This window comes from Anthonomus grandis, chromosome 5 (assembly GCF_022605725.1).
Source record: "Anthonomus grandis grandis chromosome 5, icAntGran1.3, whole genome shotgun sequence".
NCBI lineage: Eukaryota > Metazoa > Arthropoda > Insecta > Coleoptera > Curculionidae > Anthonomus > Anthonomus grandis.
In genome coordinates, this window is record NC_065550.1 from 35869282 (window position 1) to 35884933 (window position 15652).

The window sequence follows — 15652 nt, forward strand, 5'->3', positions numbered from 1 at the left end:
TTCACCCATTTTAAATATATATATTAATTCATGACTTTAATTGTCATAAAAATTTTCTCTTCATTTAAAGTTGAATTAATCATGAGAATTGCTGTAGTTTACCACAGTGTGCTGAGTTGCGAAAGATGAAAATAACATATTTGTTAAATATTTACAAAGTACTTGGAATTAATATATACCAAGACATTTAGACACTCCCAGAACATTTACGGTAGCTGAAATGTGTTGTATAAAATATGAAAAACTTATTTAATCATATAAGTCCGTTCTGTTCGAATAATTTATTCCTAAAAGCATAAACACATATGGTTCAATGGGGAATAAGCTATAGATAAAGGACACACACTTAGAAAATCATCAACTATTCTTCTTGTAGGCGGAGGTGGGGATATAACTGCCTTAAAAAGATATGGAGGATTCCCCAATTCATATGTTTAAAAGAATGGTTTTATTTATTTCTGACAACCAGTTGAGACCAGCTGACATTGCACATTGAGTCAATTGTCAATTCAATTTCTTAGAAGAATATTTTTATTTCTTCCAGGCAGTTGATGGTATTCTACCAGCTGATATAGATTTTCTATAGATAAACATGCGCCAATTCAACTAAGTGGAAAAATATATATTTTTTTTAATTTCTTTTAAGCAGTTGCGTGTATACTAGTGGCTTATAGGAGAATATCACAGTTTAATTTAACTGTCTAGAAGTATGGTTTTGTTTCTTGCAAAAAGTTGAGACCAGCTGCACTGCTGGCATACCGCTGTTTCAGTACTTACTATAAATATTTATACAGAAACGCGGCAAATTGAAAATGTATTATATTATGATAATTTACTAAAATACAAACTACTATTTACGAATAAAGCAAATTATTATTATAGTAAAAGATTAAAATTTCTGTGCGGGTTATAGTGTGAATGCAAGTTCCGCAAAATAATTTTAGCTTTTAATATTCTATTCGTATGTAATAACTTAGTACTCACTTGTTGATCCTCGTGAGCAATAGTCATTACATACTCATTAAATCAAAATACTGTTACCTCTTCTCCTTCACTTATGGTAAAATTGTAATCTCGTAAAGATCGTTCCTTAACTTTATCGGCGAATTCTTGAAATTTATCGCTGGTTGGTTGTAACAATGACACTCTCAGCAGAGCTTCGTAGGCTTTTCTTGCTTTATAATCGTCGATGTCACCTGCTTTCCAATCGTGGTCTCCCCAGTAAGATCCCTTTCGGAGAGAGAGAGAGAATTTTTGTTTTCGTTTCACTCTTAGAAATGTACATTTACCTGGAAAATTTCAACATCTAAGAAAATCCAATCGCCTTTCGTCATTCCCAACTTGTGGGCAGCAAGCATGAATTTTCTCACAAGGGTGCCTCTCACGCTCAAAATAACAACTGTAAATAATCTGTTTTAGATATACATATTATAATTTATTGCCAAATTGAATTATAGTACCTCTGGCATACATACTAGCATCTCTTAAATAATTATCGATAGAATCGTTCTCGTTCCCGTCCAATTCTCGCACAAACGACAGTAAACCTTCTTTTTTCAATCCGTGTTCCAAATTTTTTCCTAAAGATGAAAAGTGTTTATGTAGAAGTCTTTTTGCAACGAGTATTTAAGGATTTGGTTATGTCTTGGTGAACATGGCTCTGATTTCATATTCTATATAATGGTCGTTTGTTTATTTTATGTCATCAAGATTAAAGTGACAATTTGATGTTTCTTGAGTAAATAGTTTAAAGTTTTTACACAAAATATGCCTTTCTCGTATTTAGAAAAATCATAGAAAATCATGAAAAATCAAAGAGCTCGTGAACGTTATCGTAAGTGAACAACAAATATCAATTTATTTAAAAAAAACTAGCAGCACAACTCACAGCATTCTATAAAAGCATAAGTTTGTGCTCTACAGGTAGAGACCTACACAGACACTTGTGCCAGGATATCAAAAAAGACGCATTCAGTTGTATCAATCAATCATTTATCAAGTCATGCTTAATGCTAATTTTTGACGCTTAATCCTTTGAAGGGATGAATCAAATTTCCGGAAAATAGAAGCATGTTTAGAAAATCCGATGAGGTTATGGCTGGACATTGAAGACATTGCTGGATGATTCTCGTACGATGTTTTAGAAACATTTTACTGATTTATTTTTGCATGCGTGTGAAAGTTTTAGCTGTCATAAAAGAAAAGTTACAGGTATATTAAAAAAAAAAAACGAAAAGTCCAAGAACGGGAACAATAATTATATACCTGTATGTATGCAGAAAATAAACAATTTCTAAACTTCCAGTTCACCGCTTCACCACAGCATTTCGTCTAAATCTTCACAGATATTTTGCAAAACTATCCCAAAATTATGTATTTAAATTAACCGACATAGAAATGACATGGTTACCTTTTAATTAATGGTTAGAAACTAAAACACACCAGATTTACGTTGGCAGCACTCGCTACAGTGACCGATTTCAATGGCTTAAGGGCTATTATGAACGTAAGTAATGGTTATTATGAACGTATTCTGTTTTAATCTAATAAAAGGCCTTATTTATTCATTTATTTATTGGTTAATATTTCAGTTTTTAACGGCGTACTTTTCTGTAGTTTAATTTCCGCGTTTGTGGATAAAATAAGTTGTAGTAGTTTATCAGTGATTAAAATTCATCTAGTGCTTTTGCAGGTAACTAACACTTTCTGATACCCCTAAGTCTGAGATAAAAAATATTTTATATAAAAGCATAAAATACATTTAATGCTATCAACTAAATATTGATTTTTATATACATACGATATTCTAAAATTACTTGACTTTTCGATGGCCAATTTTTATCAGCAAACGACCCTATACGTATGCCTCCTCGATTACCTGACATAACGCTTATCAACTTTTTCTTTTGGGAGTACTTATAAAATAGATATAAATAGATAGATAGCAGAATCATTGCCTCTATAGAAGCGTTTACAAGGGTGGTGTTTTTGAGCATTTAATTTTAAATGTGTTAATAAAGTTAAATAATCGATACTTTTTTTTACACACTCGATAGTTTTCTTATCTACCCCTTTAGTGATAAGGCAATATTCTGACAAGTAATTTGGCCACCTTGACAATTTCGAAAAATTATCAATGCTGATTTAACTTTAAAATAAAGTAGCATATATTTAGTTGAGCAGTGTATACGGATAAAACAAATGTGTTTGGAAATATGGGGAAGGGCTAGCAAGCCTCGGTAGCGCAGTAGGCAGCGCGTAAGTCTCATAATCTTAAGGTCGTGAGTTCGATCCTCACCCGGGGCAATACTTTTTTTCCTTAAATTCGTATTTTAATGTCCTTTTTTAATTTTTTTTTTTTTTTACAATAATTCACATAGATTTTCTGTATTTAAAATCATAATATGGCCGAAAACATTAAATAGCATGAGTGCATAAATAATATAGAATGCTAAAATTAGGGTTTTCTGTGACCGCGTGGTGTGTATAACATTTTTATAAACTCGTAGCATGTCAGGATGGCCGAGCGGTCTAAGGCGCCAGACTCAAGGTTTCCTTGCCTGTTCTTTACAGGTTTCGAGCGTTCTGGTCCTCTCTGAGGGCGTGGGTTCGAATCCCACTTCTGACATAACTTTTTCTTAATAGTAATTAATAACTTTTATTAATCGATTTTTTTGTCAAAAGATATAATTAACATTAAAAAATCTTTTATTATTAATAATAATAGAAACATTAATTATTAAAAATAATTATTTTTTTTTATTTTTTTAATAGTAATAACTTCTATTAATCGAAATTTTCTCAAAAAATATAATAAAAATTAAAATGTCATTTATTATTAATAATAATAGAAGCATCAATTAAAACTAAAATTATTCCAAATGAAAAAAAAGAGTTCGACGAGGATGGGATTCGAACCCACGCGGGCAGAGCCCATTGGATTAGCAGTCCAACGCCTTAACCACTCGGCCACCTCGTCTCATATTCACGGGTAATACAATCATATTGACTCTCTTCATTCTAACTACATACCTACAGTAAGAGAAAACAAGTCCGATCTATCCAGAATAAGCGCGATGTGTTTCCAACGGAACTGTTTTAAAATGCTGGCGAACACTTTTTTCAATCTGCATTGGCAATAAGACATCCTCGTTAGTGTGGGATATTTGCTTTTGTCCTTTAAAATGCCCTGGAAAAAAATAAATATGGTAATACCTGATTAAAAGTAAATTAGATGGAGCGTAAAAGCGACGTAATTAGTATTAATAAAAAACTTAAAATAAAAAAGATTTTATATTCATACTGGAATTAACCCAAGCACTTTCTCAATATAAGACCACCGAACATTAAACAAATTGGATCATTAGGACACTGAAATTAGGAAATCGTCTAAACAGATTTAAGATGGGTGAAATGACCGCACTTAAGGATTACTCGGAAAGTCTTAAATTAATTTCGATTAGCTTAAGTTACTCTTGAGGTTAGTCAATTAGGATAACATAATAGAACAATTAAATTAAATTAATACAATATTGACAAAAGTGTATGCGGGAATTTCAATTCTTATCCCAAATATCTAATTGGCATATTCATATTTGACGGTAATATCTTTTACTGAAAACATCCTTTATTTATTTCAAACTAAAACAATGAAACTAAATTTGCTTTGGGCTTTGGGCTCGAGAATACACTCTACAATTTTAACTTTAACAGTGTTGAAATAATTCTACACTCTACAATATTCTTAGGCTGCTTTAACGGCTTTATAAATATACTATAATTTTTTATATTTGCATATTATGCAAAAAAAATAGATTGCGTGCAGAACTTATCTGGGCGACTGTAAAAATTTGATTTTCGTTTCTGATTCTGTTGCTAACTTCCATGACGTTAACAAAACCGTTATATTTACTTGGTTATACCCAACTATGGCCATACCTGCACTCCAAAGAGATATATGTTTTAGGTACTTGAAAATGGTGTGTATTAATTGCTCCAGGCAATTTAATCTTAAAGTAAAATTGTATTTAATTCCAGGCAGTTGAAGCCTGTTTCTTAAAAAACTGCTTGAAAAACGCTGATTCATTCGAGGCTTTTAAAGTCCAAGAAACATATTGGCAATAACTACTTGGAATGAAAATTCTCTTGCTCAGACTCAAACTGCCTGGAAAAGAATTATTTCATTTCTTCCAGGCAAATAAATCTCCTTGGTTTCTAGACTTCCAATTTCTGGAAGACCAACCTGATTTTATTCAGGCCAATAAAGTTTTGATAGTCAACATGTCAGACTGACCATTACCTGCCTGGAAGTGGTTTCTCCAGGCTGTTGAATCCTGAAGCAGTAAATTTGTTTTTACACCTTCGTCTTAAGTCTGGTAAAATCTATTATCAATCTACTATCAATTTGTTAATTTTAATTTTTATTCAAAAATAACCCGACATTTAAAAAAAACATTCTGAAGAGTAATAAAGTTTTTGTTACAAGCATTTTAGTTGTTTTCCTAATTAAAACTAATCAATTTCTAAGATCTCTTTCTTTTAATGTTCTAAGCTTATATAAGCCTATGCAAAACTTTTGAATCTATGTGTATAACCTTAAATAAAGCTGATGTAGCGCATTCTACGGATCTTGGGTGCCCTCTAGGAGCTAGCTATAATAGGCACTTACCGCACTTTCACTTTTATTGCTTGGATTATATCGACCGAGAATCCTGGAAGTTACTAAGAGTTCAGCTTCGCTCGGAGGCTAAAACATTGTTAGAATAAGAAGTCTTTTTTAAATTTTTTTTTTCTGCAGTCTTCTTACCTGGTCTCCCATGCCAGTAATAATGGGTGTATTCCAATAAGCTGCCAGTCTGGCCACCGGTTCCAACGCAAACAGACAAGCCGGACCGATAAAAGCGATCACATCTGATATGAAGTGCATATCGGCAGCTAATCCTGGCGCCAGAACACCACTACACGAGGTGTAACTGCAGTAAAAGGAAATATTGTTATTTTTTGCAAATCTACTAATTTGTCATGTTTAAAGAGTCAATTTTTGGTCAAGGTATATAGGAGATGTGTGATAAGTATTAAATGAGGCTATTATATTAAAACTTAACAATAATATCAGATCTCATTGTATAGTCAGAATACCTTTTTTGTTTCCAAATATACAAGAAATACATATTGTTATTTTAAAGGACAATATAATACGTCATGTTTTCTTCTAAAATCTGCCTAGAACTAAAACATAGATCCCACTGCTGAAAATGTCTGATACTTCCTTAATGGTTTCCTCGACTAGTTTGCACTTAATAAGATTTGTACCAAATATTTTTCTGAATATCATACTTTTTATTTCAGAAAGATATTCGTATTAGTTTATGATATTTTGGACTTTGTCAAAACGTTGGTTTTAGTCACCACTATTTAAAAAACCTAATATTTCCTAAACGGTTGACATAACGAGTGTGTACTCTTATCAAGATTTATGCTGAATATTCTCCTAAATATTATACTTTTTAGTTTAAAAATATTCCCATTAGTTTTTGATATTCTGGACTTTTAATTGAGTCAGACCGACGAAAAAAAAATTTTTTCACAAAAATATTTTTTTTTTTAATTTCTTGTACATTTTATAAAAAACCCTGAAACAGGTATCTAAATTTGTGAAAAAAATATATTATTCCATTTAAACAAAAGTAACTTTCTAAAATAAAATAGCATTTAAGTACATTAATTATAAGGTAAAAAACAAGTCCCAGTTGCACGCCTTTGGCGAACCGTTTTCAATGTTTATCAGTGGGTAACAATGGGCAAAACTCATAAATTGACCCAAAACCGGGTGGCACTACCTGCAATCAACGAAAAGAAAGAATTTTACATTGAAACTAATACCCAACTAAGGTAGTGGCATAAAATATTGGTGGATCACCAGGTACCACTTTTGCATACCTAATGAGGTTTTATTGCTCTACACACTTCTGAAATAGAGTATAATCAAATTAAATGAGGAATAATTGTATAAATTTTCACAATTGTAACTTTCTTAATTATTGCGTTATGAGTATGTTGATATGAATTATTTGAAAAAAAAATTTAAAAATATTTTTTACAAAAATAATTTTTTTCCTAATTTCTTGTACATTTTATAAACAACCTTGAAACAGGTATCTGATCAATTTAAATGAGGAATAATTGAGGCGCCCAATTCCAAAACTCTTTAGATCCGCGCTAACCAATTTTACAGGAGAAGAGAAAAACTTCGGATTTCTTGTAAGAACAAATTTTTGTGGTTTAAAATGAAAATACACATTTATGACAACTGTTTATTTATATATTTGTTACTAAGTAGTAAATTTTTGTTTAAAAGAAGTAGTTATGGACAAAAATAATAGGGATATAAGAAGTTTTGCTACCGCACCATGGAACTAAAAAGTTTTGTTTCAGTATCTGTAGGATTTAGGGAGTTTTAAGTAAGTAAAAGTTTATAATTTAAAAACAAATATTTTTTTTAAATGAAATTAAAAAATTAAATTCTTAGTCCATCGTCTTCTTCCATGGGTTCCATTCCTTCTTCTTCTTCTTCTTCAACTTCTGTATCATGAAGTGATTCAATAGCGTTGTCAATTACTTTTTTATAAAATGTTAAATCGACCTCTTTAATGTTTCTCCACTCTAAACCAAAATGTTTTTTTTAATAAAGCATCCACATCCTTAAGCTTGGCTGGTTTTACTGCACATTCCTTAGGAAGAGGCTCCAAATTTAAGGTAGCCAAGGTTTTTCCTTTTTTCAAAACGGACTTGTATATCCCGAAATCGCTTTTGTAATTTACTTCCCCCTTTACAAACACTGCTTGAGTTCCATTTCTTTAAAATTGAAATTCTTTTACATGGAGCAAACTTAAAATGCCATTGCCCAGGTGGCTTTATAACCGATTCTATAGCTTTTTTCCAGTTAAAAATTTGACAATCTTTTTCGATATCAAGCACAGTTGAAAACTCGGAAAAAAATTTCCTATATTCATCAGGATGAACTATAACTTCCTTTTTTTAAACTCTTTTTTCAATTCGTCCGAAAACACGATCCGCCGGTAAAAAAAGAGTGACCAACAACAGGAAATGTCACAATAATTTCATTCACTGTAGAGTTAGAGTGATACAGCCAATACATCAGCATACCCATCATTGTTACGTTCTTGTTCTGGCCAGGACACCCATCGCAAAAAAGTTTGATTGAGGTAACATCAGTCAAGTCTACCATAGAAAGTTTATGATTAACTAGTGAAGATATTTCATTTGAGCCCTTAGCGCACACATTCTCGGTCCAAGTGTATGAAGTGATACTTTCCTTAGTCTGTTTGTCATTGGAATTTCCTTCACATACTGTGAAATTGTATAGATAGAGAGAGCTGCCTGGAATAGTAAGCTGATTCTTCCGGGACTCGGGGCAACACCATATTTTTTTGACAGTCGAAGGATAATTTTAAAGTATTTTCGTCAGGTTTTTTAAGTTCTTCATAAAATGCCTTTGCTTTTAGATTATGAACACGTAGCATGCATATTAGCTTTGCCTTATTATCCCTGTTGGTTTCGGCAGTTATTAAGCTTTTAAGTCTTATACATTCCGAGCAAGCATCGATGGCAGGACTCTTGAAGCTAATATTAAAATCCCTTGTAAATACTTCCTGGAAATAGTCATATTTTACAGCCAATCTGCTGTCTTCATCACATTTGGTCAAAATTTTTACTCCTTATATTGTGGTCCAAAAAGTGATGTATGCTATTATATTCACATGTATTTAACAGGTGCATATTAATAATCCCTTACACATGTGTACATTGTAATATGTTTTTATTAGATTAAAACTAGGAATCTACTTAAATAATAAAAATAAAATAAACAATACTGCTTTAACTATATTAATTTCTCTAGTCTCAGTCTCATGATGATTACTCGCTCGCCTCGAATCTGTGGCATCTTATTATTTATTTTTAATAGTAATAACTTTAACGGTTTTAAATGTGTATTTGAAATGGCTTATTTGATGCGAATTAAAATTTGATTCAATTAATTGCTCGATTCTTATCGCACGTATTTTGCGCACATGCCACCACTAAATATTCATTAAGCATCAGACCCAATTAAAGCTCTTTCATGCAAGCCAGGGGTAGAGGCTATATAATTTAATTATTATGCCTGTAATGGGGGTTTGTAAAATTACTTTATTACTTTTTTTTATCAATATAACGAGAAATCCGGATAAATCCCCAATGGGTTCACAAATATTTCCATATAAATGGGGTGTGTATTATATATTTCATTCGGAATTGGACATCAAAGTGTCATAAGAAATATTGTATTACGGGAATCCTATAGGAAAAAAAAGTAGTAGTTTTTGTGCTGTAGAATAAACTGGACTGACATTAAGAAAATATCACGGTCTGAATTAGTAATGGTCAAAAACAATTTCTGAGCTTCAAGGTAAGCACTCTTTTATAAAAATCCCTGAAATAGATGTCTAATCAAATTAAATGAGGAATAATTGTACAAATTTAGCTTCGAGAGTAAATAACTTTTAAAAAAAATATAAGATCTTATCCCCACACCAATGTGGGTTTCGGGAGAAGACGTCAACCGAAGATGCCATTATTAAATTAACGGAACAGCTGTATGACGCATTGGATGCAAATAAACCAATCTTAGGTATATTTGTAGACCTAACAAAAGCATTTGACACGGTTAACCACTCAATGCTTTAAAAAAAAAATTAAAAAGTTGCGGCATTCGAGGCATAGCCAATAAAATTATCGAAAGTTATTTGACAGGTAGGAAACAAGTGGTAAAAGTTAACAACACTTATAGCGAAATGAGAGATATCAAATGTGGAGTACCCCAAGGCACTGTAATGGGACCACTTTTATTTATTATATCCCTTACGCTACCCGAAGTCACAATTATTGTGACTAGTGTTATAAAGATCAAAAAATGTTTAATCTGGGTGGAGAACCGTGCGACATGATTGTGAATAGCGCATTTTATAGGTGTGCACGCGCAAATCGTTTATTTTGCCGGGAGTGCATTTTTGTCATAACCTGAAAAGTTTCAGATTATTTTCAACAATGGCTCGTGCAGGTTAGTTATTATTTATTTATAGAATTTAGGAGAAAAAAGAAGTGCTTAATATTAAATAGGTATAATAAACTTCAATTAAGTGTATTGTTTTTAGAGATTGAAAATATCTTTAAAATTGTTGATTCCAAGAATGGTTTTGTTATGTATATCACAATTGTGAGCCACGGGAGATAAAGTAGTTTGGTTTTAATTAAGTCGTATCCAATTAATTCTTTGTTAAAGGAAGAAGTAAGAAAATTTAAAAAAACTTCTAGACGAAGTTGGGTCGGATTTAGAGTCCGAGGGTGAAGAAGATGAGTTTGAAATTCACGAAAAGATCCCAATTGTAGCACCAAATGAAGCTGATAGCTCTTCAGATTCAGAAAATGATTTACCCCTTATATATTTCCAGACTCTCCAGTGGAAGCATGGAAACTTTAGAAGCAAGGATTTTCCTGTAAAAGAGGACTATAATACTCCATCCATCGTAAAAACTTCAAACGAATATTTTGCTAAATATTTGGATGATAATTTTTTGAGTCATCCGCAAATTTCACTTCCCAGTATTTGTTGCAACAAAATGCAAAAGAAAACAACTTTACCTCTCAAGAAATAAAGAAATTTTTCGGAATGAATGCTTTGATGGGATGTATTCATCTTCCAAGGATACATATGTATTGGAATGGAAAATATAAGTTCCCATTAATTGATGGGGTCATGACCCGACAAAGGTTTTACATGATACGTGTAAATTTACATGTCGTTGACAATCTTAGCGTATCAGAAGAGGAACAAAACAAGAATAGATTGTGGAGAATACAGCCGGTAAATGATTTGGTTCACAATAGATGTAAAGCCATTGAAAGAAAAGAAATGACAGCTTTTTCTATTGACGAACAAATGATTCCTTTTTTGGGAAGATGTCCAGTTCGACAATTTGTTAAAAATAAACCAAGACCAGTGGGACTGAAGAATTTTGTTCTTACGACATCCGACGGACTGGTATTGGATTATGAAATCTACCAGGGCAATACTACCCCACTAAAAGATAGGGATTTAGGCTTGGGACTCTCAATAATATTGCGTCTAGCAGAAACATTACCTCAAAATAGTTACCTGTATGTTGACAGATACTTTTCAACTATTGCTTTGATGAACAAATTGACGAATTTAAATATAGATGCAACTGCTACAATTATGTCCAACAGAGTGAAAGAGTTTGATTTTAAAAAAGACAGTTTAATGAATAGGGAAGAGAAGAAGTTGTTAGAACCGATAATAAACTTTGCATTACAAAGTGGAAAGATAATAAATCTGTTTTAATGATATGCACAGCTTTTGGAAGACAGCCGAAAACTGAGGTGCAAAGATGTAATAAAACAGAAAAAAAAACGTTCAGGCATAGCATGCCCAGCTGTTGTTAAATCATACGAATAGAAATGGACTCTTAAAGCCATCCTACATTTGTTCGGCTTAGCAATAATAAACAGCTGGATGGAGTATCGAAGGGATTGTTATAGTCAAAACCTTCGAAGCAAAGATATTATGGATCTTTTGGAATTTAGACTTAATCTTGGGGAATATCTGATTGCCGGTACTAAGAAGCGTGTATTGGAGGAAATAGAATGCCAAGAAAATATAGAGGAAGAGACTAGCGTTGAAGGAAATGAAATAAAAAAGAGACAGACAAACGCTTTGATGGTTTTAAACACTGGCCAAAGAATGAAGAACCCAGTTAAATGCAGGTTAGAAGCAGGTGAAAAAAAAATTTTAATGCAGGTGCAAAAGTCGGTCCAGAATGCGTTGCCTAAAATGTAATGTTTTTCTTTGTTTAACCAAAGATAAAAACTGTTTTATTTCATTCCATACAAAGTAATAAATTTTGTTTCACAATTTTGCTTTTCTAATGTTGGCTCCCTAGACACACAATTGTGTACTCCCTAAATCCCTCCCCAAACCCTTTCGAATATTTTTTAAAATATTTAATTTTTTAAAATAATTAATAAAATAATAATTTTCCGTACCTTTTGACCCAACTTTATCGGCATAAAATAAATATAAACCCCAAACTCAATTTTTTTTTATCTCGGTACTGTAAGGGATATATATAAATAGTCTTTTTTCTATAAGAACTAAAAAAGTTTCGCCGACGACACAGTTATTGTCCACACAGGAGAGACCTGGCAAGCCCTAAAATAAACAGCCGAAAATGATTTTCAATTAATTGCTGATTGGTTCAGGAAAAGCAAACTAACATTAAATGGGCAAAAAACAAAATATATTAGTTTTACTTCTTACACCAAAAATATTCCCCAAATAGGTGCTTTAGAAATTAGTCAATCGTTGTCAAGTCCTGCACCACCGTCTATAAAATATTTGGGTATTTTTGTAGACCAACATCTTAAATGGGATTTACAATTAAAGCAGTTGACCAATAAAATTAGAGGTTTAGTTTAAACTTTTAAATATTTAAAACAATACCTATTCGTTGGTTCAATCTGATTTGACATATGGATTGATCGGGTGGGGTGGTGTCCGGGATTCCCACTTACAGCAATTAACCATCATTCAAAAATGGATACTTAAAATTATATTTGAAAAAAATCGACTATTTCCAACCAATTTACTTTATAAGGAAAGAAAAATAATGGACATGAGGAAACTTTACCGTTTCAATTTAAGTATGAATATATATAGGAAAAAATTATTTTTGAAACTTTATCGCACAAATACCCCACAAGAAATAGGCTTAATAAATAAAAATACCAGAGTTTTTGATAAGACGATCAAAAAACATTTAAAGAAAATGTTGATAGTCATTTAAGTGTTATAAAGATGCATATTACAGATTACAACTTACTTTTACACCTTTAATTCCTAAGGCTAACTATTCATCACCAAATAATGTAAAAACTTATATAAATTATAATAAACCTAATGACGGTAATATGAATTGGACCTCTATGTATAGATTTTCTATTTTATTTAACTATATTAATAATTCTTTGGAGCAATGTGAAATAATCAAATTGAAATGACTGGTGAGTTTTATTATTGTACTATTCAATTCACCGCATAATAGTTTCAAAGTACTAAAGTTGTTTTCAAATGACTAAATACAAGGGTGGATCCTCCCTAGAGGTTTTCTTTTAACATTATTTGCTGGAACAACAGATTTTTCTGGTTGCAATTTCCTTTATTTACTTGACTTTAATTTCGGCAAAATTATAACTATGAGGGAGCAAATAGTCTCAGCACTGGATACAAAAGTTTTATCGCCTAAAGTCTTTTAGTTAAAGCCATATTTAAGCAATTAAAGTCTGTCTCCCAAGCACGTGATAAAAATATAGAAAAAAACTTTTTTTTTTAGTGCGCTCTCCTGTTTCCAACCCATAAATAAAATTTATTGCTAGCGGATAAGCGTTTATAGGTTTTAGTATTATAAAGTGCTTATAACATTTACAAGCGTTTCTTTTATTAATTTTACGTTTTTTGACGGCAAAAAAATAATGTCTAAAAATAAAATTCCTTTACGATATTTTTTAATAAAAGAGGAGGAATTTTTATAATTTTAAGCTCCTTTCGCTTTTATATCCGCTTAAGTCAATTTGCGGCCATTTCTACGGCCTTTGAAAGAAGCAAAAAAAACCTTTTTCATGTCAAAAGACTTTTTTTTTAATTAAACCTCTATACGACATTGCCCCGTGACACCACTTATTTACTTATAGTTTACGCTTACCTCTTTTGCACTTTCAATAGTTTGATTTTATGCTGAGACAAGAATTTTTCGTTGATCTCTTCCAGGGCCATATCCACCGCTGGACCGCACCTCTCCAAATCAAACGGGTAATTTAGGTTCGAGGCCATTAATACACCCACATTGTAATACCTGAAGTCGTCCTCGATTATATTTGAAGCCTGCTTCGTCCATGGTAAGATCGTCAAAAGTATTACTGCATATATGAACATTTTTCGGTCTGAAAGAGAGAAGTTGATGATGTGTCTCTCACCATATCATTTGCCTTGTAATTCGATATAATAATTTCCAAAAACTTGGCTTATAGTAAAACAGGGTTTATTACAGGCACACATCAATCAAAGTTAATTCCGCATATGCGGTATAAGAAAATTAGAGACTAGCGTAGCAGCTGTTATAGAGCTTGCTTGCTTTTTACACCCTAACGAGTTAAACAAAATTAATGAGACAAATAATAAAGTGTTGTTTAGTAAACCGCTCGAATGATAAAATTACTCTTTAATATTAGTTATTAATTAAAAATTGTAGCAAGGATAGACATTTGGAGGCTATGAGAGCCAATCAAAATCCACTGGTGGATGTTGTTTGCTCCTTAGTGTGGACTATATTTATTTCTATACTTGCTATTAATGTACCACCTACTTCTTCATTTGTATACTAAACCCAAAAGTTTTAATCATAGGTGATTTTCGAGCAGAACCTTGAGTCTCAACTATAATTTTTTCGAAGGGCTATTTTTCTTCACGAATTTAATGATGCAGTTTATAGCTTTTATGGTGTTTTAAATGATATCTTTGAGAGAGCAGTTCCTCGTTATGGACTTCGTAAAAATTGAAAAGAAACAAATTTTAGTGAACTATAATGCTTTTAAAGCCTTGAGAGGAAAAACATTTAGAATCCCTTATAATTTGAACTGCAAGAACTCGAATTAATGACAAATGCCCTACCCCAAATTAGTATTGAAAAAAAGCGTTCCTTTACTATGATTATATTCCAATTTATTAGTGTGTTATTAATAATTTGTCACAGTTATAATTTTTCTTGTTTTTTTTTTTTATAATTTAATAATTTTGCCTCATTTGGGTTATAAATAAAAGATGAGACTCAGAGACCAGATCAGCATCTTATTAAATCCAGCCTTGATATTTCGAACTCTAATTTCTCCAGGAAATATTTTCATTGTTATCTTCACCAGCTGAAAGAAATGCTGCTGTTTACTCCAGATAAACCAATCACTACATTCTTTTGGATTTGATTCAGGTTCTGAATATTTCATGTTTGTATCTAAGCTTGTGTCTAATTGGGAATCTGGCAATTTTAATCCAGGAGATATCCAATTTGTCATAACATTTTAACTGGTCTAAGGAGGTTGGTCTATTTACATTTAAAACGCAGATCCTCATTTATCTTAAACGCATGCAAAACCAGTGATAAAAAAACCGTTCATTAAACAAGTCTAACTACATTTTTTGGAAACACTCTATAAGAAACCCCTTATATTTCCAAAAGTACTGCTTGAACTAATTAACAATTTTTGGAATACTTGTAGGAAATTCTTTTTTGATAATTTTGCTTTTTGTTTCACTAAAATATTCCTATTAGTTATCTAAATATTCGACTTTAAAGTGAGTCATCCTCTTAAAGGAAAAGCTCGTTTTCTGGCAGCACTCTATAGAAAATCCAATATTTCTAAAATTATTGCATGGACTAATTTACACTTTTCACTATATTTGCCAACAATTCTTTTCTGAATATTTTGCTTTTTGTTTTTCTGGAATCTTCCTGGTAGTTTTTCA

General features: G+C 31.8%; 2 protein-coding genes and 3 non-coding genes across 6 annotated transcripts in view; 3 read left to right on the forward strand and 2 right to left on the reverse strand.

Moving 5' to 3' along the window:
• LOC126736950 (atrial natriuretic peptide receptor 1) overlaps nucleotides 1-15652 on the reverse strand; it is a 40529-nt gene that overhangs the window by 19302 nt on the left and 5575 nt on the right. The window contains exons 2-8 of one of the 2 annotated variants that reach the window (XM_050441623.1): nucleotides 13839-14076; nucleotides 5807-5972; nucleotides 5669-5746; nucleotides 4033-4189; nucleotides 1461-1580; nucleotides 1290-1399; nucleotides 1042-1230 (exon numbers count right to left, since the gene is read on the reverse strand). In XM_050441623.1, coding sequence (XP_050297580.1) covers nucleotides 1042-1230; nucleotides 1290-1399; nucleotides 1461-1580; nucleotides 4033-4189; nucleotides 5669-5746; nucleotides 5807-5972; nucleotides 13839-14068 — 1050 coding nt within the window. In that variant the 5' untranslated portion in view covers nucleotides 14069-14076. Of the gene's footprint in view, nucleotides 1-1041; nucleotides 1231-1289; nucleotides 1400-1460; nucleotides 1581-4032; nucleotides 4190-5668; nucleotides 5747-5806; nucleotides 5973-12959; nucleotides 13095-13838; nucleotides 14077-15652 lie in introns of those variants that run through there. The other variant, XM_050441624.1, reaches the window with a different exon arrangement.
• Nucleotides 2301-15652, forward strand: part of LOC126736951 (adipocyte plasma membrane-associated protein Hemomucin-like) — a 34784-nt gene continuing 21432 nt past the window's right edge. The window contains exons 1-2 of the mRNA XM_050441626.1: nucleotides 2301-2506; nucleotides 13904-14031. The gene's annotated coding sequence lies outside the window, so the exon portion shown is untranslated. The remainder of the gene's footprint in view (nucleotides 2507-13903; nucleotides 14032-15652) is intronic.
• Trnam-cau (transfer RNA methionine (anticodon CAU)) lies at nucleotides 3234-3306 on the forward strand. The gene has a single exon. It is a non-coding gene; the product is annotated as a tRNA-Met (tRNA).
• Nucleotides 3513-3628, forward strand: Trnal-caa (transfer RNA leucine (anticodon CAA)). The gene is made up of 2 exons: nucleotides 3513-3550; nucleotides 3584-3628. It is a non-coding gene; the product is annotated as a tRNA-Leu (tRNA).
• On the reverse strand, nucleotides 3898-3979 carry Trnas-gcu (transfer RNA serine (anticodon GCU)). The gene has a single exon. It is a non-coding gene; the product is annotated as a tRNA-Ser (tRNA).